Source organism: Priapulus caudatus, unplaced genomic scaffold (genome assembly GCF_000485595.1).
Source record: "Priapulus caudatus unplaced genomic scaffold, Priapulus_caudatus-5.0.1 Scaffold446, whole genome shotgun sequence".
Taxonomy (NCBI): Eukaryota; Metazoa; Priapulida; class Priapulimorpha; order Priapulimorphida; family Priapulidae; genus Priapulus; species Priapulus caudatus.
This window is the reverse complement of record NW_014577507.1, coordinates 1-22,218: the sequence shown is the minus strand read 5'-3', so window position 1 is coordinate 22,218 and position 22,218 is coordinate 1. Positions and strand designations below refer to the sequence as shown.

At 43.6% G+C, this 22,218-nt stretch overlaps 3 protein-coding genes across 3 annotated transcripts in view; 2 read left to right on the top strand and 1 right to left on the bottom strand.

Moving 5' to 3' along the window:
* Positions 1-3,651, top strand: part of LOC106810492 — a 5,782-nt gene extending 2,131 nt beyond the window's left edge. The window contains exon 3 of the mRNA XM_014813873.1: positions 3,644-3,651. Within this exon, the coding sequence (XP_014669359.1) occupies positions 3,644-3,651 (8 nt within the window). The remainder of the gene's footprint in view (positions 1-3,643) is intronic.
* A 244-nt stretch (positions 3,652-3,895) lies between these two features.
* On the top strand, positions 3,896-8,151 carry LOC106810495 (fasciclin-1-like; the record flags this gene model as incomplete). The annotated part of the gene is given in 3 exon segments (XM_014813875.1): positions 3,896-4,070; positions 5,420-5,543; positions 6,216-8,151. Coding segments are annotated over 3 exon segments (538 nt in total), but the record flags the coding sequence as incomplete, so codon positions are not given.
* Positions 8,152-8,933: 782 nt separating this feature from the next.
* On the bottom strand, positions 8,934-16,415 carry LOC106810496 (sarcoplasmic calcium-binding proteins II, V, VI, and VII-like). Its single transcript, XM_014813876.1, has 7 exons — positions 16,288-16,415; positions 15,403-15,455; positions 14,524-14,632; positions 12,457-12,582; positions 11,849-11,961; positions 10,919-11,042; positions 8,934-9,968 (listed from the first exon to the last, which is right to left on the bottom strand). The coding sequence occupies exons 1-7, from the start codon at positions 16,403-16,405 to the stop codon at positions 9,721-9,723; spliced, it is 891 nt and encodes a 296-aa protein (XP_014669362.1). The 5' UTR covers positions 16,406-16,415; the 3' UTR covers positions 8,934-9,720.
* Positions 16,416-22,218: the final 5,803 nt, after the last annotated feature.

The window sequence follows — 22,218 nt, the reverse complement described above, 5'->3', positions numbered from 1 at the left end:
CACGCGCGAGGAGGAGAGTCGAGGAGGATCTTACGAGCCGATGCACTTACACGTGCTCGTGCACATGGATGCGGCCTAGAGGCAAGGAGAGAAGATAGAGAGGGAGGGAGGAGGGAGAGGAGGAAGGAAAGTTCTTACAAGCCGATCGCACTTTACACGTGCTCGTGCAACATGATGCGCGCCGAGAGGCAGGAGACGAGGTAGTTAGTGAGATGAGAGGAGGAGGGAGGGGAGGGGGGAGGGCAGGAGTTCTTACAGCCGATGCACTTACATCCGCCCGTGCTCGTTGACATAATGCGCGCCTTAGAGCCAGGAGAGAAGATAGGAGAAGGAGAGAGAGCATGGCGAGAGAGGTGTAAGAGGGGGCAGGGAGGAGGAGGAGGAGGAGGAGGAGAGGAGACGGAGGAGGAGCGGGAAGGGGAGGAGAGGAGGATTGGGGTTCTTACAGCGATGCACTTACACGTTGCTCGTTGCACATGATGCGCGCTTAGAGAGCAGAGAGAAGATTAGAGAGAGAGAGAGGATGGGAGAGGGGTGTAGAGGGGGGAGGAGGAGGAGCGGGGAGGAGTGGAGGAGGAGAGGAGGAGGAGGGAGGAGGGGGGAGGAGGAGGGAGGAAGGAGGACGTTATTACGCACCCGATGCACTTACACGTGCTCGTGCACATTTGGATGCGCGCCTTAGAGGCAGGGAGGAAGATAGAGAGGAGAGGAGGAGGGGGGAGGAGGAGAGGAGGAGGAGGAGGAGGGAGGAGGCGGGAGGAGTTTTACAGCGACGACTTACACGTGCTCGTGCCACATGATGCGCGCCTAGAGGCAAGGGAGAAGATAGAGGAGAGGAGGAGGGAGGAGAGGAGGGAGGCAGGGAGGAGGAGCGAGTTCCTTACAGCCGAGCACTTACACGTGCTCTGTGACATGATGCGCGCCCTAGAGGCAGGAGAGAAGATAGAGAGAGAGAGAGAGGATGAGGATGAGACGGTGTTTAGAGGGGGAGGGGGAGGAGGAGGAGGGCAGGAGAGGAGGAGGGAGGGAGGAGAGGGGAGAGAGGACGGAGTTCTGTACAGCCGGATCTATGCACTTACACGTGCTCTGAATGATTGCGGCGCCTAGAGGAGGAGAAGATAGAGAGAGAGAGCAGGATGGAGGAGAGAGTGTAGAGGGGGAGGGGAGGAGAGGAGGGAGGAGGAGGAGGAGGAGGAGGAGGAGGAGGAGGGAGGAGTTTTACAGCCGATAGCACTTACAGCGGCTCGTGCACATGGATGCGCGCTAGAGGCAGGGAGAGAAGGATAGAGAGAGAGACGAGGATGAGAGAGGGGTTGGAGAGGGGCCGGAGGAGGAGGAGGAGGAGGAGGAGGAGGAGGGCGGAGGAGTGAGGGAGGAGGAGGAGCGAGAGAGGAGGAGGAGGAGAGGAGTTCTTACGCCGATGCACTTACACGTGCGATCGTCAATTGATTGCGCGCCCTAGAGGCACGGAGAGAAGATAGAGAAGGAGACGGGAAGAGGAGACGGTATATATGCGGGAGGGGAGGGAGAGGGAAGGAAGAGGAAGAGGAGGAGGGGAGGAGGGAGGAGCGAGGAGGAGGGCCTGTTCTTACAGCCGATGACTTACAGTGCTCGGTGCACATGATGACGCGCCTAGACGCAGGGAGAGTAAGATAGAGGGAGAGAGGAATGGGAGAGGGGTGTTGTAGAGGCGGGAGGAGGAGGAGGAGGAGGAGAGAGGAGGAGGGTTGAGGAGGAGAGGAGGAGGGGAAGGAGTGAGTTCTTACAGCCGATGCATCTTTACACGTGCCATGCACATGCAATGCGGCGCTAGCAGGCAGCGGAGAGAAGATAGAGAGAGAGGAGGAGGGAGGAGGAGGAGGGAGGAGGAGGAGGAGAGGAGGGGAGGATTCTTACAGCCGACGCACTTACACGTGCGGTCGATGCACATGATGCGCGGCTAGAGTCAGGAGAGAAGATAGAGAGAGAGGAGGAGGGGGAGAGGAGAGGAGGAGGAGGAGGAGGGAGTATTCTTTACAGCGCGATGGCACTTACACGTGCTCAGTGCACATGATGCGCGCCTTAGAGGCGAGAGAGAAGATATAGAGAGAGAGGAGAGGCATGAGGAGAGAGGTGTAGAGGGGGGGGAGGAGGAGGAGGGAGAGGAGCGAGGAGGAGGAGGAGGAGAGGAAGGAGGAGGAGGAGGAGGAGTTCTTACAGCCGATGGCACTTACACGGTGCGTCGTGCACATGATGCGCGCCTAGGCAGGGAGAGAAGATAGAGAGAGACGAGAGGCATGAGGAGAGTAGGTGTGAGGGGAAGGGGAGGAGAGGAGTGGAGAGGGGAGGAGTGGGAGTGAGGAGGAGGAGGAGGAGGACGTTGCTCTACAGCGATGCACTTACACGTGCTCTGTGCCACATGAATGCTGCGCATAGAGGCAGGAGAGATGATTAGATGAAGAGAGAGAGTGATTGAGGAGAGGGGTTGGAGAGGAGGAGGAGGAGGAGGAGCGAGGGGAGAGGCGGGGAGGAGAGGAGGAGGAGGAGGAGAGGAGGGAGGAGGAGGAGTTCTGCTTACAGCCGATGGCACTTACACGTGCTCAGTGCCACCCCATGAATGCGCGGCTAGAGGCAGAGAGAGATAGAGAGAGAGAGGAGGATGAGAGAGGGGTTCGATTAGAGAGGGGTGAGTGAGGCAGGAGGAGTGAGGGAAGGAGGAGGGCGGAGGAGGAGGGGAGGGAGGAGGAGGAGGAGGAGGAGGAGGAGGGCGGGAGGAGGAGGAGTTCGTTAGCAGCCGATGCACTGTACACGATGCTAGTGCACATTGATGCGCTCGCGGCTAGAGCGGAGTAGGAAGCAGGAGACCCGAGGAGCGGAGGAGTGAGGAGAGGGGGTGTAGAGGGGAGAGGGAGGAGGAGGGAGGAGGAGGAGGAGGAGTTCTTACAGCCGATTGCACTTACACGTGGCTCGCTGCCACATGGATGCGCGGCCTAGAGGCAGGAGAGAAGATAGAGAGAGAGAGAGGGAGGGGAGGGAGGGGGAGGAGGACGGAGGAGGAGGAGGAGGAGGAGGAGGGAGGAGGAGGAGTTTTACAGCCGATGCACTTGACACTTTGCTCGGGTGCACATGATTGGGCGCGCCTAGAAGGCAGGAGAGAAAGGATAGAGCGAGAGAGCGATGAGCGAGAGAGGTTAGAGGGGAGGAGGAGGAGAGGAGTGGGAGGAGGAGGAGAGAGGAGGAGGAGGGGAGGAGGGGAGAGGAGGAGGAGCGGAGGAGGGAAAAAGTTGGTAATGGTTAGATGTAGGAAGGTAGGATAGTGAGTATTATAGATGATAAATATATATATAAGATAGATATAGATAGATAGATAGATAGATAGAATATAGATAGGTAGATAGATAGATGATGGATAGTAGGTGTAGTATGTAGGTAGATCAGGTAGAGGATAGATAGATAGATAGATAGATAGATAGATAGATAGATAGATAGATAGATAGATAGATAGATACTAGTAGATAGATAACAGATTTTACGCACATTGTACTTATGTTACATTTTACCTTATTTTCACAACTGCAGCAACAATTCATTTTAGTTACATTGTACTCATGGTTATAATTGTGTATTTAGTTACATTGTACTCATGTTATAATTGTGTATTTAGTTACATAGTACTCATGTTATAATTGTGTATTTAGTTACATAGTACTCATGTTATAATTGTGTATTTAGTTACATTGTACTCATGATATAATTGTGTATTTAGTTACATTGTACTCATGATATATTATTGTGTAAACGTCACCTCCTAACTTAACAGCGGCACCAGGCGTAACGTAGACGTACATGTTACTTCTATAAAATGTATATTGTACTCATGTTATAATTGTGTGAACATTACCTCATCATTTCACAGCGGCATCAGGCGTAACGTGGAGAAAGCGAGCAACACCATGAAAGAGTACATGTCGATAGAGAATGAGAAACTTACTTTCTTCGCTCCCAATAACGACGCCTTTCTCGATATGTACCGCCAGCGATACGACGACTACGAAGCGCTAACACAAGGCGAACCTGATGTACTAGAGAATGTAAGTATGGAGTTATTAAATGATAATACGATGTATTTTTGGATTAGTCTGGATTTATTCTCGTGATTTTAGTTTGTTTATTAGCATGGGTTTTTGTATTTTAAACGGATACCTTTGAGTTTTAATTCGGTATTAATTAGATCGGATCGGAATACAATCTATTTAATCGGTTGAAGTGTGGAGTTATTAAATAAATTCAGCAATTACGTTAGATTTTTTAAATATTTTAAATTGAGTTTTAATTCGGTCTTAATTCTATCGGGTCGGCTGTGTGCGGTGTCGGGAGCGCGTGTATTATGATCCGTTGCTATATGATTTAAAACGTTGTTTTATGTCGTAAAACCAAATGTATTATTATATTATTATTATTATTATTATTATTATTATAACTTAATTTAATAATAATAAAAATAACAATAATAATAATATGAAGAAAACAAAAAAAATAACGAGCATCAGGTGATTTTAGCAGCGAGGTCACGTGACATCGGCTTTAGCGTGTGTAGTGTATGTTACAGGCTCTATTGTTTTCGCGATAGCTTATGAAAAGATTGCTGATGAAAGGATATGCTTGTATGCGGCTACTGTTGGGGTGAACGCACGCACGCGTGGCGGGAAAGGACAGCAAACACGGCGAAAACAGACGGCGAATAACTAGTTTTTTTAACCGCTAGTTATGATTTATTGACTGGCGATTTTTTTTCGCGGATTTCATTTTGACTACCGATCGTCATGCGAGTTTTTCGGTCCCTCCTCGGGTTTCGGCTCGCTTTAGGAATTTAAACAACCCATTTTTAGCGAGAAACAGAAGAATTTACCGGACTCTGTGAAAGAAATAGTTCAAATATTTATGGTGAACTGAGAATTGGGGTGACCCTTATCAAGACATTTGTTTTCGCACATGATGTAAAGCAAAGATGTGATTTCATGCTCTTGCGACTGACATGGAGCAGTAGGTTACGTAAACCGTAGACTGGTCCACCTGTCCGAACTACTGCAAGTTGATGACAGGAAATCGGTTTCAACTTTTTTTTACGAACCATTAGAAAATACAAATTTTTAACCTTTTTTACGAACCGGTATAAAATAAACACTAAATTTTCACGAACCGATATAAAAAACATTGTTTAACCCTTTATTTACTAACAGGTATACCATAAACATTATTGAACCATTTTTTACGAACTAGTATAACATAAACATTGTCTAACCATTTTTTACGAACCGGTATAAATTAAATTTTTAAAACTTTTTTTACGAACCGATATATTTATAATAGTACGTTGATTGCGTTCGCTCTTGTGCTATTTTTGCACGGGCGGCTCCACACTCGGCGTGGACATGCACAGGTGCTGGAGACACACCTGCTAAGAGGACAGGTGGTCACGCTGGACGACCTCGTCGACAACATGCAGCTCTCTACGATCAACGGCAAAACGCTCGTCCTCAAACACGACGAGTTCGACAGCGACAGTAAGTATACCCGATGTGTCGGGGGGGGGGGGTATATATATATATATATATATATTATATATATATATATATCAAGGGTAACATAATATAGATGATAGATGATATGATTGATATATATACATGTATAGTTCGACAGTAAGTATATGCGGTGTGATCACGGGGGTGGGATATTGTTGGGGGTATATATATATATATATCATATATAATATATATATATATATATATATATATATCAAGAGTACATAATAGAGATGATAGATAATATGATTGATATATATATATACATGTATAGTTCGACAGTATGTATACGCGGTGTCATCACGGGAGTGGGATATATGTATATATATACATATGTATATAGTTTGACAGCGACAGGAAGTACACCACGCGGTGTGATCACGGGGTGGGATATATATACATAATATATAAGTATATATATATATATATAATCATTATCATTGTTATTATAACAATAAATAAATCACAGAAATCTTACCTTTCTCTCGCGCTCTCTCTTTCTCTCTCTTCTCTCTCTCCTCTCTCTCTCTCGTCATTTTCTGATTTTCTAGTCAGGCTCGACCCTCTCTCGATTAAGCGGGGGCAGCGCATGCACGATAAGCGAGATAAGAAGCCCGCATCCAAACATTAAAGAATATATCTTCTTCCTCACAGGATGGCACATTTCCGACGGTACGGTGGAAGCCGAAATCATCAGAGGACAGAAAATGACAAACGGGTTTATATACATCATAGATAGAGTCCTCTACACGAGCGGTGACATTAAACACGCGAAGGGAGGAGACAGCGCAGAGGTCAGCGGTAGTCTGGCTCCCTGCTGGCGAATCAGTGGCCTACTATTACAGATCATCACAACAGTACACGTACTGCGCGTCGCCATTTTTAATTGTTGATTTTAGACTGCCACCAATTAATGAACAAACCCAGAGGCACTCGGGACGTTTCAATAATAAATTGGTGGTGAATAAATACGAAATGTATGTACTACCAAAGGCTACTCTCTTTCGCCGGTTATTCGTAATATATTCCTGTAAATGCCTTTCAAATGCTTGTCTGCAACGCACAAGTTCACCACGCGCACGCCGCTGTGCGGAAACAATAAAAATTAAAAATATTTCTGGTAATAATCTATAAAATATCGAGATATATATATATATACTCTATATTTTTGTTGTTTGTGCACAGCGGCGCGCGCGGTGAACTTGCATGTGTTTACGGTGAGAAGCTTGCACGCTGAGCATGTTGATATATCTTATATACCAAAGTACCATCTTTAAATAAATAAATAAATAAATAAATGTTGCGGAAGAGCATTTGGACGGCATTTGCAGGAAATTACTACTAATAATATGCTAAAGAGAGTAGAGACTTTTGTAGTAAATATAATACTTGTTTATTAATCATTTTATCATTCAAACGTTCAAAGTGAAAAAAAACCTGTTTAGTGTCGTTTTAACTTGAAAAAACTGTCGTTGAAATAATCTCGCCGTGTCTCGGATTCTTACGCAATTTGAGTTTAGGATTAACTAGGAAATATCTTAATTATCTACTTTATCATCGTCACATTTAATGTTTTTATCATTGCAGCCTCGACTTCCCCGTGTTGCTATTGTCGTTGGTACAAAATTTCTTTTCTAAAGTTGTCGTGGGGCTGGTGAATTAAGTGTCACACTGTCGTGTACTAGTTTTTAGTTTGAAATGTGTAAGTCGACGATTGTGCTTCGTCTTTTGCACCGGTACAATTTGCAATAAAACGCAATAAATGCATTTGCTACGGTTGCATGACCATCGTACTCAGAAACAATTATTTTACCGCAGTAGAAATAATTCAACCGCGGTTTTAATTATGGTCTTTCAACCAATCAGAGACCTTCATACACACGCGGGTGAATTATTTTTCTACTGTGGCATAAATATTTATTTCCGAGTACGATGGCCAACCAACCACGGCTGCCCCAGGCTGGGTTCCTGGATGTTTTATCACACGCCGTGTGGGCGCTTGACCCCCCCCCCCCCCGAATCTTCCACCAAGAGCAATTTCGTTGTTTTTGCTCGAACAAATGGTTCTAAATCTTTTAAACTACGGATAGATTTTATATCGATTACTCATTTTTTGCGCTATTGGCCGGACAAATTCTGTTGACAGAGGCTTTGTCTTGTCGTACTATTATTACACTGCTTATAGTGATCACATCGATTGATCGAAATCTAGGACGACATTCATTTATTACTCTAACCTTGAAGCCATTAGCCCCCCCCATGTCCTTAGCGGGACTTACGCTCAGTAGGTGACTATAGAGCAAGGGTTATGTGGGGCAGATCGCAGGTGAAAAGTTCTTTATACAAAAGGGAGGGTTTAATATCATTTTTATGGTAGGCCTACATAGTAAGGCGGAACCAGTGAGAATTTATTTAATTTTTTTAACGAATAAGTATCGTTTTTATAACGTCATTGATAATACCATGAAATTAACTTATACTTGTATGCATAGAGTAGACATAGGTATCCGTGGCCATTTTGTACATAGAAAGATTGATTTGCTTACGATTGAGAAATAAATAAATAAAAACTGCGATTAAGAACGGAAAATGTGCTGCAGGTTATAATTTAAGTTTAATCACTACATTTCTAAATCAAAAACATTTCGATTACATTCTTTGCATTAAAAATGTCATCATTATAAGTACTTACACTGTGAACCTATCTATATATATCAAGCGTACATGATATCTATTATGTACTCTTGATATATAATACATATATATATATTAAATGAACACGACTATTGAAATTGATTGTCCGCGAACGGCCCTATACAATTTTTTTTAAAGTTGTTGAATCCAAGCAGTGTATTTCTTAGCAATGCCGATTCACTAGCTCACGTCCGATTCCTCAAAATTATGACATTAACACCAACAGTTTCTATACTAGATACATAATTATATCAAAAATATGAACACTCGATCGTAGCTATGACCATGTAGACGCGATTTACCAATACCATGAATATTCACGCGCACGCACGCACGCACTCACGCACGCACGCGCGCACACACACATATTATATACAACGTTCCTATCAATGTGCCCGTGCCAATATACGAAGGTGGAAACTCACTGATAATATTACTGACAATCCCATCCAATCACTTCAAAAATACTGATGTGTAAACTTTAATGCTGTACAATAACCAACAACTCCCAAATACGACTGTGAACCGGTCTGATTGTCTGCAATACCAGAAAATCAAACTGCCAAAATACAACCAAACTCATATGTAGGTATATATATATATATATATATATATATATATATATATATATATATATATATCAGAAGTAGATAATATGGAATTTTATAGGGGAATTCCCTATTATCTACTCCTGATATATATATATCAAGAGTCCATAATAGAATATATACCACATCGATATATATTGATAGATTTGTACCATCAATTTTTAAATCTCATTTATTGGGCATAAAGAATAGAAAATTTGTTCATGCAAATCACGATAGTATGTTAATAATTACAGGCCTCTTTAAATGTTAATAAGTACAAATAATTTTGGTCATAAACGTGTATGAAATAGAGTAAATAACAAACAACAAACAAAATAACTAATAATAAATCTCTTCAACATTTCAAAATTTCTTGATTCAAACTTAGTATTAAATTAACTGAAAGTAATTACAAATGGTTTTAGTCCCAATCTTTATAAATTAAAAATTTAGCAATTGTTTCGATTTTTGAGATATTTTATAGTCCCTGTGTCGTCGCACGTATTACGAAAACATCCTCCTTTGTAAAATGTACCAAAGACCATCCCCAAAATGCCAAAGATCAGAGGCAGAATCGGTGTATTTTACTTACTATTGTAATGATTTCGGGGGTCCTGTCCTGTCCTGTACGGCCGCACACTTATACACACGTGCGGGGGCAAACTCGATGCACACTTGCTACGTCAGGGACGTTTGCTATATGGGAGGACATTTGTCACTGGGGGGAACGTTTGCTACCGAGGGGGGGGGGTTACTATGGGGGAACGTTTGCTACAGGGGAAACGTTTGTTACATGGGATCTTTTACTACAGGTGGGGGGGGACGTTCCCTACGCGGGGGGCGACGTATCGCGCGCGCCGACGCCCCGGGCGCGCTCAGTGCTCGAGGCCGCGAATGACAACGCGCTTGCGAGGCACGTGCGGGATCTTCGTCTGCGAGACCCTCCGCACCTTGTCGGCGGCGCCCCCTGGCGGCGCCGTCGGGTCGGCGACGGCGATCTTGCCCGAGCGCGTCACGGAGATGCGGCGCCCACTGGGGAGGGGTGCCTCCTTGGCGGCATCGAGGCTGGCGAGGGCGGTCTCCTCCTCCTCCGTCTCGACGGGGAGGATGATCCGGAACGGTACTGCAGCGGCACGTGCGCGGGCCGGAAATTACGTTAGAGAGTTGCAGTTGTATGAAGTTTGTACGTATATATATATATATATAAACTTACACATTATACAACTATAAAATTCCTCTCTCTCTCTCTCTCTATATATATATATATATATATATATATATTGAAATATAAAAATATTTATATATATATATATATATTAATTACGTTAGAGGAAAGTTTGTATATATATATATATGTATCAGAAGTAGATAATAGGGATAACCTAAGTAGATAATATCCCTATTTAGTATTATCTACTTCTGATATGTATGTATGTATATATACAGAGACTCCCCGAAATACGAACATTCGAGTTACGAACTTTCGATGATACAAACAATTTGTCCTGAAGTCCATTAGTGTATAATGTCAATATTGGTGAATAACAATCGCCCCCCTGATTTTGACTTTCGCCAACTCCTGTGTTCACGTATATGTTTACACTATGTACACTTCTAGGTTACTCGATGTTCACACGTACATATATACTACACTACTGTACAATACTGTATACGTACGTACATATGTTCGACTTACGAACAAATCGACTTACGAACGACCGCTCGTAACCGGACTCAACCTCGGAACTGAATATGTTCGTAAGTCGGGGGGGGGGGGTCTCTGTATATATATATATATATATCAATTATCATATAATAGAATAGAATTATGGTGGGGCAGTAAAAATTATGTTAGAGAAGGAATGAAGTTTATATATACTCATATAAATAAATAAATAAATAAATATACATATATATTATATTATAAATTTATAAATTAAATGTATGTATAGATACTCTGGACTGGCACTGTGGTGGTGCGCTGGAAATTGCATTGAGTGGTAATTAATGAAGTTTTTAGCGTACCGGTACAGTAAAGAAATAATGCAAATGCGCTCAAAATATGTTCCTTACTTTTTGGTCTATTGATATCGAAGACCCCAAATATATATTCTCCTGGTCCATATATCTCCTTCCCTAAGATGAAATTAGCAAAGTTCTGGTAGTATAACTCCTGATTCAAGGGGTAAGTACCATTCTGAAATTAAAAAAATAACACATGCACACACAGCAGTAGAGCAATAGATCAGACAATAGATCAAGCAGCCAAAAATCAAAAAAATATTCAGACACTGCATCACACCATGTGAAGTTTAAAGCGAGGATTTTACCAACCGTTCTCATATTTTTTAAACTGTTCTGATACTTACCGGTGATCCGTGCATAACACCAAATGTACATAGTAATGCTAACATGTCATATAGAACACTCACACAACATTCTTTCCACCAATCTGTGCGCCGATCTTCATTTCAAATACGTCAACAAAAATACATAATAAACGTAAATTTACATATGTCAACAAACCTAGCGCGTGAATCTTGAATATTTTCAATTTCAGCGTCCGCCACACACAGGAGTAAAATTACTCAAGGAATAAGTGGTAATTAATGTAGATCACGTGACTGTGCGCAGCCAATACTGGGCGCAGTCATCTTTAAAATGATTTACACGCATGCACTGTGAGTACCAGTGTTGAGTAAATTTACGCAGCTAGCGCGCACACGTTGACGCACGAGTCAAAAATGATCAAACTTGTTTGATATCGAGTTTCTTAATGCATGCGTCAGAAAACTCAACGAAAATCCGGCGCACACGTGAGTATTTTGACGCATGCATCATTTTACTCGAGTAAAAGCCGGGCTTTACTGATTACTATATATCTAGGCTGACAGCTGAGTCTGAATTGCTCTTTATTTATGAATTTCTCGATTTACTCTTGAGATGATCGTTTTAAACATTTCCATGAAAACAATAATAACAAGCTAAATATAATTCTAATACCGCTGTCATTGCCGTGAATCCTTTTTCGGTTTGTTCTTCCACATACTCGTCTTCAATCTTGATGAAATTCCGATAGTAGTGCCGGAGTTCATTCTTTGATATTTCACCATTTCCTAGAGAAACGTTAATCGGCCGTTAAATATGCTTCGTCCAATTTAAAATTAAGGTTATACATATTTATAAGTAATACGTATTTTATTATTTTCATATACAGGAGGTTAAATCCTAAAAAGCTTCGTACCATTTTAGAAAAGCCTATAGGTCCCCGTAGTTATAAGTACTACGGCTTTTATCATTTTCATATACAGGAACCTTGCAAATTTTAACCAAGATATACACGGTGGAACACACACGTCCCTACTCACACGAATTACAACTCTTCAATATTAACAAATGCATTAACCGTATGAATGTACATCCAAAATGCACCATTAACTGTATGAATGTACATGCAAAATGCACCATTAACTGTATGAATGTACATGCAAAATGCACCATTAACTGCACCACACGTTATTGTAACATGTCTGTACTTATGCACGAATAAAAACTGCGCGATGATCAGAAAACTGTACGATTGCACCTATGTTATTGTAAAACTACATTACTGTCAACGTCGATGATCTCGAAGAAGATTTTGCAGTGCAACTGCACCCAGTAGGGAAAGTGCGCGACCGACATGCACTTCCTCATCATGACGGCCCAAATATCCAACCATTGGTCGCAACTCACGTCTGAAATACAACATCGATTATTTCCTTTTATTTTAATTGGATTTAAATTGATTTTAATTTTAATTTTGCTATTTTAGATTTTAGATTGTGTTCGATTTTGTTCGAGGGATTAAAATTAATAGACTAAAATGAGATTTGATTTTAGATTTATATTTTTTATTTTATTCGAATTTTTTATTTTAGATTTCAATTGATTGAGACTAAATTATTACAACTAACGAAGTAGCATATGACATGTTTACAGATGTCTACTCTTGAGTGATACAGTATAAAACAACGCTATACAACGTGAAGGAAAAATATTACAAAAACATGTCAGTATACATTCTGTACAAGTAAAGCGATTAAGGTAAACTTTAACATCATTTTGACACTCATACGTACACCATTATATACACATTAACGCAGGGTTCTGCCCACGGTGGGTGGCGGTGGGCGGGTGTGCCCGGCACTCGCGGTTGCCGCCCGGCACTATATATCTCCGTCCGGCACTAATTTTTGATAAAACAAGTGCCGCGGAGCGACAGCGCTCATCTAACGTCTACTGCGGTGACTCTGTGGTGGAGTGGTGGGATTCTAGTAAACCCTGTTAGTCCCAAATGTGTTCACAGACACGCCGAAACAGTGGAATGCACAGGGATGGTATCAGGAACCTTCTCACAGGAATGTTCGTTGGGATCGTTATGAAATTTGCCACGAAATGGCGCGTACGTTTAAGTGTCTTCAGATTAAAGATGGAAGCTCCCATCATACGTAGTAGCAACAACTATTTGCAAGACAGAATAGATAAGCACTCATCCATTTACCTACGCAAGCCTACAGGCTGCAATAGAGAGCTGCCACATGTAACCAATTAACGCAGGCAAAAACTACAGTACCACCAACACATGCACTGGCAGTAGCCACTGGCAGTGGCATACGTTACATGTAACATACTGACAGTACAGAATGCCATAGAAATTATACGATTTAAGGAGCATAAACCTTCTTTAACCAAATTTAGCTTTTGAAATTTCACTGTGACATTGTAGCCTCATACATCCAGGCATGTATAGATTCTACTAGCAAACCCGGCAGTCAAATTCTTTCTAACAGACAGTCAACAAATCCATGTTTAACCCTCCTCTTGAGGGTCAAAAGGTTATCTGACACTTACTCTTTGCATGTTAGCAGAAAGTAGATTTCATGGTCCTTTCAATAATGCCATAAAAATGCTAGGTCACCGCTGAAACAAAAAAGTTTTTCAATCGCTCCGTCAGACCATGTCCTCAGAAAATGTCTAAAATCTGCCCTGTGCCCATTGACCTGTGACCTCCAATAACAGCACAGTGATGGCTTTTCCTACCATGATGCTATACACCGACTATCACGAGCCTAGGTCGAGCCGTTTAGATTTGTGCCGCAATTCTGCATTTCCTCCCTATACCTTAAGTTAAGGAGTGAATGTTCCCCCTTCTTTTACACCTCTTGACCTTTGACCTTTGACCCCCAGCTTCGACATCCCAACTCGTTTTCGGATTACCCCCCCACGTCCCGAATATCGTGCCCGTACGTCGAGCGGTTAAGATTTGTGCCCAACTGTTGACGGACGGACGGACGGACGGACGCTCGCACGGACGGACGGACGGACGATCATGCGATTCTACAAGCTGCATCTGACTATGTCAGATGAGCTAAAAAAATAAACAAAATAAATAAAAAAGTTTGATATATGGGCTTTTTATTGCTCAGAATGCAGGAAATTGAGTTTCAGACTATCCATTTGAAATCAAAATTTTTCCGGGGGTGTGCCCCCTAACCCCCCTAGATTGGCTTCGCGCCTACGGCGCTTGCATCCTGGATGCGCCCGGCACTAAAAAATCCTGGGCAGAACCCTGTTAACATATACACACGCACGAACGCACGCACGCACGCACGTACATATTTCTCTTCATTACGTACCTGTAGTACCCGCTTTCTCGGACAGGCTCTCGTAAAAGTTCCGGTTGACGTCATGTGCAACTTCGTACAGTTCCGCATCTTCCGAAACGTCCGAGTGCACGAGCATCTTCTAAAAATTTTTTTAACGAAGCGACTCAATTTCCCCCGCAGACCGGAACGTAATTCAGACGTTTGCGAAGACGACGGATTTAAGGTTGCGCGGCAACGCGAATGCTTTCGTACTTCGCGAGAAAAGCATTTGCCAGTGTTATGCAAATGAATACGAATAAAATATTATGCTAACTCAAGAATAATCACTCATCATTCTACTACTACTACTACTACTACTATACTACAGACTACTCTAGTGGTTCTTAAAAGAATGCAACCCTTTTCCTTGGTAACACAGCCTGTCATGTCCCACGAGAACATGACAGGAAAGGATATGCCCATGTGCACCAAATTTTTCTTTTAATAAATATTGTGAAATCATGAGATTTCCTCCATGTACTACAAGCAACAGAATGCTAGAACAGCCTACTTTATGGAAGTTCTTGTACAGAAGAGGAAACAAAAAATACTAGTGAAAAGTCAGTTTAATTACAGATTTCACACTTGTGTGCGCACGTACCTGACTGGGGTATCATTGGAATGCTAGAAATATGCGGTTTAAACAATGAAGTATAAGTCAGTAAACTTCATAAGTGAACCAGCTAGCCAATAGATGGCAGCACAAACCATTTTGATGACCAAACGGTCATTCAACTGAGAGATGACAAATATGTAGACATTTGTGAATTATTAGTGACTTAATTAATTATTTCATTATTAAATAGTACATAAAACTAATGAAAAGAATGCATTTACAACACGAAAGGTTTAAACACACAGAAGACGCACCTCAGTAAACTTCGTGATGTCATCACTAGTCAACTTATTGTCCCCGTTTACATCTGAAAAGTTGCGAGAACAAAAAATTTGTCGGATTAAGATAATATTATCCGAGGAAACGATATCTTGCACCGCTACAGATTCCGAGGAAACGATAGCTGGATGCGGTCACTGGTTGCTTTTATAGGCAATTTAGGCAATGACTATAAAGATGTATGATTCATAATTTCCTACAGCTCTTATACTTTAAAAATTACATAACAACAATGGGTGATGTTTAGTGTTGTCAATCGGTTGTAATTTCGTAATCGATCATCGGTTGGACCCAAGTAACCGATGATCGGTTACAATCGGTTACTCGGGGTGTTGAATGCCTGCGTGTGCGTAACGTCGTGTGCATGTACGTGTGTGCATGTATGTGCTTGTTTAGCCCAGTTTACTGTTTGTTTTGCACTGTTTACTACTGTGTGTATAATACATGTATGTTAATAAAGGATAACTTGTATAGTAGCGATGACATCTCTGATTCTCATCACTTTTTTTTTTTTTTGATGAAATCGATTATGGATTTTGATAACCAAGCGCTTGGTTCGAGCCACTGTTCAACCGATGATCGATTTGTTACATACAAACTGATAAAATTATAATATTATAATTAATAACAATAATACTTATAATAGTAACAATAACACCAATGATAATAATAACAACAATAATAATAATGATGATGATGAGGACGCTGATGATAATAATAATAATAACAACAACACCAACAACAACAACAACAACAACAACACCAACAACACCAACAACACCAACAACACCAACAACAACAACAACAACAACAACAACAACAACAACAACAACAACAACAACAACAATAATAATTGTTACCTAACAATGAAAAATAATACGACAGCTTTCTCCTCTGGAAATCGGAGAGCTCAAACAGAGGTTTGATAGCATCCTCTGACGCGTCTTTCGGCGGTAATATCTTGCGAACAATGCCCATCTTAAATGAATTCTACAAAAAAAAAAATTTGTGAATGAGACAGTAATGTGAATGACAGGTAATATAGAGTTTACCAAGAGCGTATAAAAAAGGAGAGCGTACAACGGTGAAATGCTGAAACCATGTTGCAGTATTAGTCGAATTAATAAACTTTCCCCGTTTTATTTTGACGATTCTTTTATTGATCAGCTGTCCTAACTTGTTAATATAAAACAAACCGCATGTCCCTACGATGCCCCTATGCTGAGATAATCAGCGGTGAAAATCTGGTATTTTCACCGAAACCCGACTCGAGATCCCTGTTTACTGCGACTGTCTCTCGCTTTGAGATAACTTCGGGAAACCTCACGTGTTTCCGTCAATGATTGACAAATGGAATGAATGACGTCTGTTATTGATTGCCATAGTGATGACCCCCCACCTGTGCCCACCTCACGCTCCTTCTCCACTAGTTTCTTCCTTCTCCCCTTCCTCATTCTCCACCAGCTTGTCCCCATCCTCCTTCTCCACCAGCTTCTCCCCTCCTCCTTCTCCACCAGCTTATCTCCTCCTCCTCTCCACCACCTTCCTCCCTATCTCCTCTTCCTACCTCCACCACCTTCTCCCCTCTCCCCTTCTCTTTTCCACCAGCCTTCTCCCCCTCCTCTTTTCCCGTTCCTCCTCTCCACCAGTTTCTCCCCCCTCCTCCTTTCTCCCCTTTCTCATTCCCACCAAGCTTCTCCCCCTCCTCCTTCTTCTACCAGCTTCTCCCTTCTCCCCCCTCCTCCCTTCTCCATCCAGCCTTCTCCCTCCTCTTTCTCACCACTTCTCCCTTGCTCCCCTATCCTCCCTTCGTCTAACAGCTTCTCCTCTCCCCCTTCCTCATTCTCCCCCTTCTCCCCTCCTCTTTCTCCCTTCTCCCCTCCTCCTTCTCCACCAAGCTCTCCCTTCTCCCCTCCTCCTTCTCACCAGCTTCGTCCCTTTCCCCCTTCCTCATTCTCTACCAGCTTCTCCCCCCCTTCTTCGCTGCCCCTCCCCCCACCTTTCTCCTTCTCCACCAGCGTGTCCTCCCCCTCTCCTTCCTCCACCAGCTGGTGTCTTAGCTGAAAAGTGCGAAATTGCCATAATTGCAGCATATATGCTAAGCCAGCGCATGCGCATACGCATCCTATATCATACATTTCGCAGCGTCAGATAATGTCCCACACAAAGACCAGCTGGATTAGTCGGGTCGCCGACGCCATGCGAAGTGCGATGCGGCAGACGCGGTACGGCATGCGCAAGGCATCCTTATCTCAGATATTTCGCCCAAGTCAGAAAATTCGCGCTACAACCGGAAGACGAAGTCCGGCTTCAATTCCGCAATTCACTGGCCACCAAAAACGCAAGCAGAGGGTCAGCATTTCACCGTTGTAGCGCTCATCCTTCTTTATACGCTCTTGAGTTTACACGATTTTATTATTATACAGAGATAGATAGATAGGAGAGAGAGAGAGGGAGTGAGTGAGGGAGAGAGAGATGGAAGGAGAGGGGAGAAAAAAGGACGAGCAGAGAGAAGGCAGGAGAAGAGAGAGAGAGCAAGGGAGAGAGGGCCGGATGAGAGACAGGGAGGGAGGGAGGGATGGAGGGAGGAAGAAAGGGAGGCGAAAAAAAGAGAGGGAGGAAAGGGGAGATGGAGAGAGAGAGGGAGAGAGACAGGAAGGGAGAAGAGGCCGGATGAGAGGACAGGCTGAAGGAGGGAGGGATGGAGGGAGGGAGAGAGAGAGCATAAGGGAAGGAGAGGAAAGAGAGAGAGCAACAATGAGCAGAGAGAGAGAAGAGAAGCGGAAAGAGGGCCGATGATGAACAGAGAGGGAAGGTTAAGGGGGATGGAGGAGAGAGAAGACAGGACGAGATGAAGGCGAGCGGAGAGAGAGAGAGAGAAGGAAGGGCCTGCAGAGAAGGCCGGATGCAGAGACAGGAGGCAGGAAGGGAATGGAGGAGAGAGCAAGCGAAGGGAGAGAGGGCCCGGACGTGAGAGACAGGGAGGAGAAAAGGATGAAAGGAAGAGAGCAGGAAAAAGAAGCGGGAGATGGAGAGAGAGAAGAAGAAGGGAGAGAGAGAGAGAGCGAAGAAGGAGAAGGCCGCGATGAGAGACAGGGAGAGGGAGGGATGAGGAGAAGAAGAGAGAGCAAGAAAGGCGAGAAGAGAGAAGCAGAGAGAAGCAGAGACGAGAGAGGAAAAAAAAGGAAGGAAAGCAGGCCCGAAATGAGAGACAGGATGAGAGGGAGGAGAGGAGAGGAGCGAGGGAGAAAGGGAGGCAGCGGAAGAGCAGAAGAGAAGAGAGAGAGGGAGTGAGAGAGGGAAGGCAGGCGAGGAAGAGAAGAGGGGAGGCAAAAGTAGAAGATGGAGAGAGCAGGGTGACGAAGAGAGGAGAGCAGAAGCAAGGCGAGAGAGCGCCGGATGAAGAGACAGGGAGGAGGAAGAAGGGTGCGCAAGGAGAACGTGGAGAGGCGCGAAAAAAAAAAAAAAAGGGAGGCAAGAGGCACCCGGATGAGAGACAGGGACGAGAAGGGAGGGATGAGGGAGAGAGAGCAGAGAGAGCAGAGAGAGCAAGAGGTGAAGGCGAGAGAGGGCCGGATGCAAAAGACAGGCGAGCGCGAGCGAGAGCATGCGAACGGGGAAGAGAAAGAGATGAAGGAGAGAGCCGGATCGAGAAAAACAGGCAGCGATCAGGAGCGCGAGAGCAGCAGAGCGGCAAGCGGCAGAGCAGGGCCTGAAATCGAGAACCAACAGAAGCGAAGGAACAGCGGCATGAGGAGGGAGAGAGAGAGGGGAGAGCTGCAAAAAAGACCATGAGGGAGAGACTATTAGAGGATAATGGAAAATAAAAAATGGAGGGAGGGGAAGAAGGGAGAAAGAGAGACAGAAAAAGATCGAAAGAAAGAGAGCGTGACAAAGCAGACAAGAAAGCGACGTGGGCGGGAGAGCGCAGGAAGCAGCGGCAGCAGAGCGAGAGAGATAAAGAGAGAAGGCAAGAGGAAAAGGAAGAGATCGTGGTACGATTGACGGTAGTAGTCTTGGAATTTATGTTCAAAATACGTGAGCAGTGAAATTTTTAGTACAACAATCAACATAATATATATATATCTATACAAGGTTATCAGTAGTAGGATTAAATAATATTTACTCCTGATAGTATAAATAAATAAACACATAATATATACTATATATATATTAATATATATATATATATATAACATATATAATATATATACATTAACTTACTGCTATTTACACAATATCTCAAAGGCCAACGTGCGAACTGAACCACGTGCCTCGCCACACGGCCTTTGCCATGTACACTCCGTTGACATGCAAGGACGGACCTGTCCCTGTTACCACTCGAGCCAATATTTACAAGTAGGAGTAAAAGGATATAGATATTGCTCCAGCTTATCCCGACTACTATCAGCCCTTCGGCTTCCTACCGGTCGTCATGATCAAGAGCCAAACATGTTTACTTACAAGAAACACAAAACAGGTACTATAACTCGGCATTAAGTGCATGACGCCTGATAAATCGCATGCGCAATCTCATTGCGATAACGTGCAGGCAACTATGAAGCCCGATAGTGCCCGCTGAGCGGCCACTATGCTTGCCGCGACGATATGTTAATTATATAAACGCCATTGTGTTTACATCCCAATCCCTGCGTTCGGGCGCCACGCAAGACTAATTTCAGCAACGGCGATTGTGGTTTGTGTCAACGTTTATTGGTACATCGGAATGCACCGGGCCAAATTAGGGATTATAAAAGAAGAGTACTATAAGCCCATGAAAAAGTAGAATTGCCATAGTCCATGTTGATGCACTAAAAACATTAATGCCTGCTTTGGGGGCACTATGCCTCTCATATGCCCCCAACAGCAGCATTAATAATATAAAATATACCTATCAGTTATCAGCAGTGTATACATAGACAGTCCCACAACTACATGTCTTATTATCTATATAATACATATTATCAAAGGAGTAAAGATAATATACGATCTATTATCTTACCTATATTATCCTATATATATATATATATATATAATATATATATAATATCCTATTATATATATATATATCATATATAAGAGCTAATAATAACCTATAAATAACCTAGTATTACTTAAGCCTCCTTGATAGTATATATATATAGACCTATATTATCTTACTCCTGAATATTAAATATTGTAGCGTCTAGCGTGACACAAGGCTGACACTGCCCCACCAAAATGCTAACGCGTAATAGTGCACGCGTTCTCTGCGTCACGCCACAAAACTGTAACCCGATAGGTTTGACGCTACATCACAGGCCGTGAAAGGAGAAAGGGTAGAGAATAACCAAGCGGAGAAAAAACCAAAGGCGAAGCAACAAAAAGCAGAGTAGGCCGCAACGCCCAGCTTCATTGACTGCTAACGCTCGCACGTCGATGCCACACTGCAAGCCCGACTGCCGGCTCCGTCCCGAGCTCTCCCGCACTGTGGCGCAACAAACCACTTCTTTAACCTTCTTCCTCTGCCTTCCACACGTGATGCCGCATACGTGACATCTGATGCAACATGCTACGCGACATACGCTGACACCCGCCGTCATGCAAGCACGGAGCCGTGCGCGCACGACTGTTATCCATCGATACACCTCTGTCACGACGCAGTACGCCCATTCATCCATCCGTCCGTCCGTCCGTCCGTCCTCCGCTCCGCCCGCCGCGCCGCCCCCACCCGCTACACTATGCTACAGCTACTAGCTGCAACCTGGGGTTAGTTTAACAGGCGGCTAGGCCAGCCGTTTCCAAGCAGGGGGATTACAAACCTACTATATATTACTAATAAAAACCCTTTCACAATTTCGCTTTCATGCTTTTGTATACTGTATCAGTATGCTGCTCATTTTGACACAGACCAGGCCGCGGATTCCGGAAATGCCTGGAATCACCCTGCGCTACGCCCCTGTTGTAAGCTTGCAGCATTTGCTTCCTATCTGGCCGGCCAGGACAGGCTATTTAGCCCGCCACAAAATCAGCAGCGTTCTTAAATTCCGCAAGTACTCTTTTCGCTAGTGATACTACTAAGTTGATAGCGTAGTCAGCCTGCGACTGTAGCATTCACAGCCACCAACCCTACCTGCGTAACGTCCGGAACCGCCTCGTGAATGTTCAACTACACTGACTGCAATGGTACTTCCCAGACCGTGTTCAATCCAAACTCCCTCACCAACGTATAATTACACTCACATGTATGAGTTTACACTACTCGGACCAATTCACCAATTTGACAGCATAAACTGATAAAGTCGGTAGTGTAAACCAGCCTTAACGTGCATGCCACTGCATGCGTTACAACTACTGGATTGTATTTATAATTTTTTTATATAATATACTCTAGCTGTCTCTCCCAACGTTACGTAGTCCGGATATGTTTGCAAGAATGATACAATGCGTGCTATAAAATTAATACAATCATTATTGTTATGACCAACGTGCGAAACTAAAGCATTAAGGGGCGATACAACGAGCGAACTATGAACATCATAAGTAATGCCACAGGTCTATGTCCCCCAGCGTACCACTACTGCCAGCAAAAAAAAAAAAAACGTAACTCTGGACTTACGAGGCGGGGGTTTTAACCGGAAGCGTACCCTGGTATAACTATCTGCATACTGGGTACTTGTAGGTGTTCCTATCACTGTTAGGGCTTAGGGAGTATGACTTCCGATTACCGCGAAGTACGGCGTAGCGCGAACTTCCTAGACTCGCTTACTGGACGTAGGCGAGGTAGCCTCCCCTCGAAATTATCAAAGAGG

What these genes read in the sequence shown, in the direction of transcription:
- LOC106810496 (XM_014813876.1), bottom strand. Translation starts at nt 16,405, where the DNA reads ATGGGCATTGTTCGCAAGATATTACCGCCGAAAGACGCGTCAGAGGAT. An exon ending in GATTCACGGCAATGACAGCG is followed by an intron (nt 11,043 to 11,848) that starts GTATTAGAATTA and finishes TTTTAATTTCAG; the next exon opens with AATGGTACTTACCCCTTGAA. An exon ending in CGATATCAATAGACCAAAAA is followed by an intron (nt 9,969 to 10,918) that starts GTAAGGAACATA and finishes GTGCCGCTGCAG; the next exon opens with TACCGTTCCGGATCATCCTC.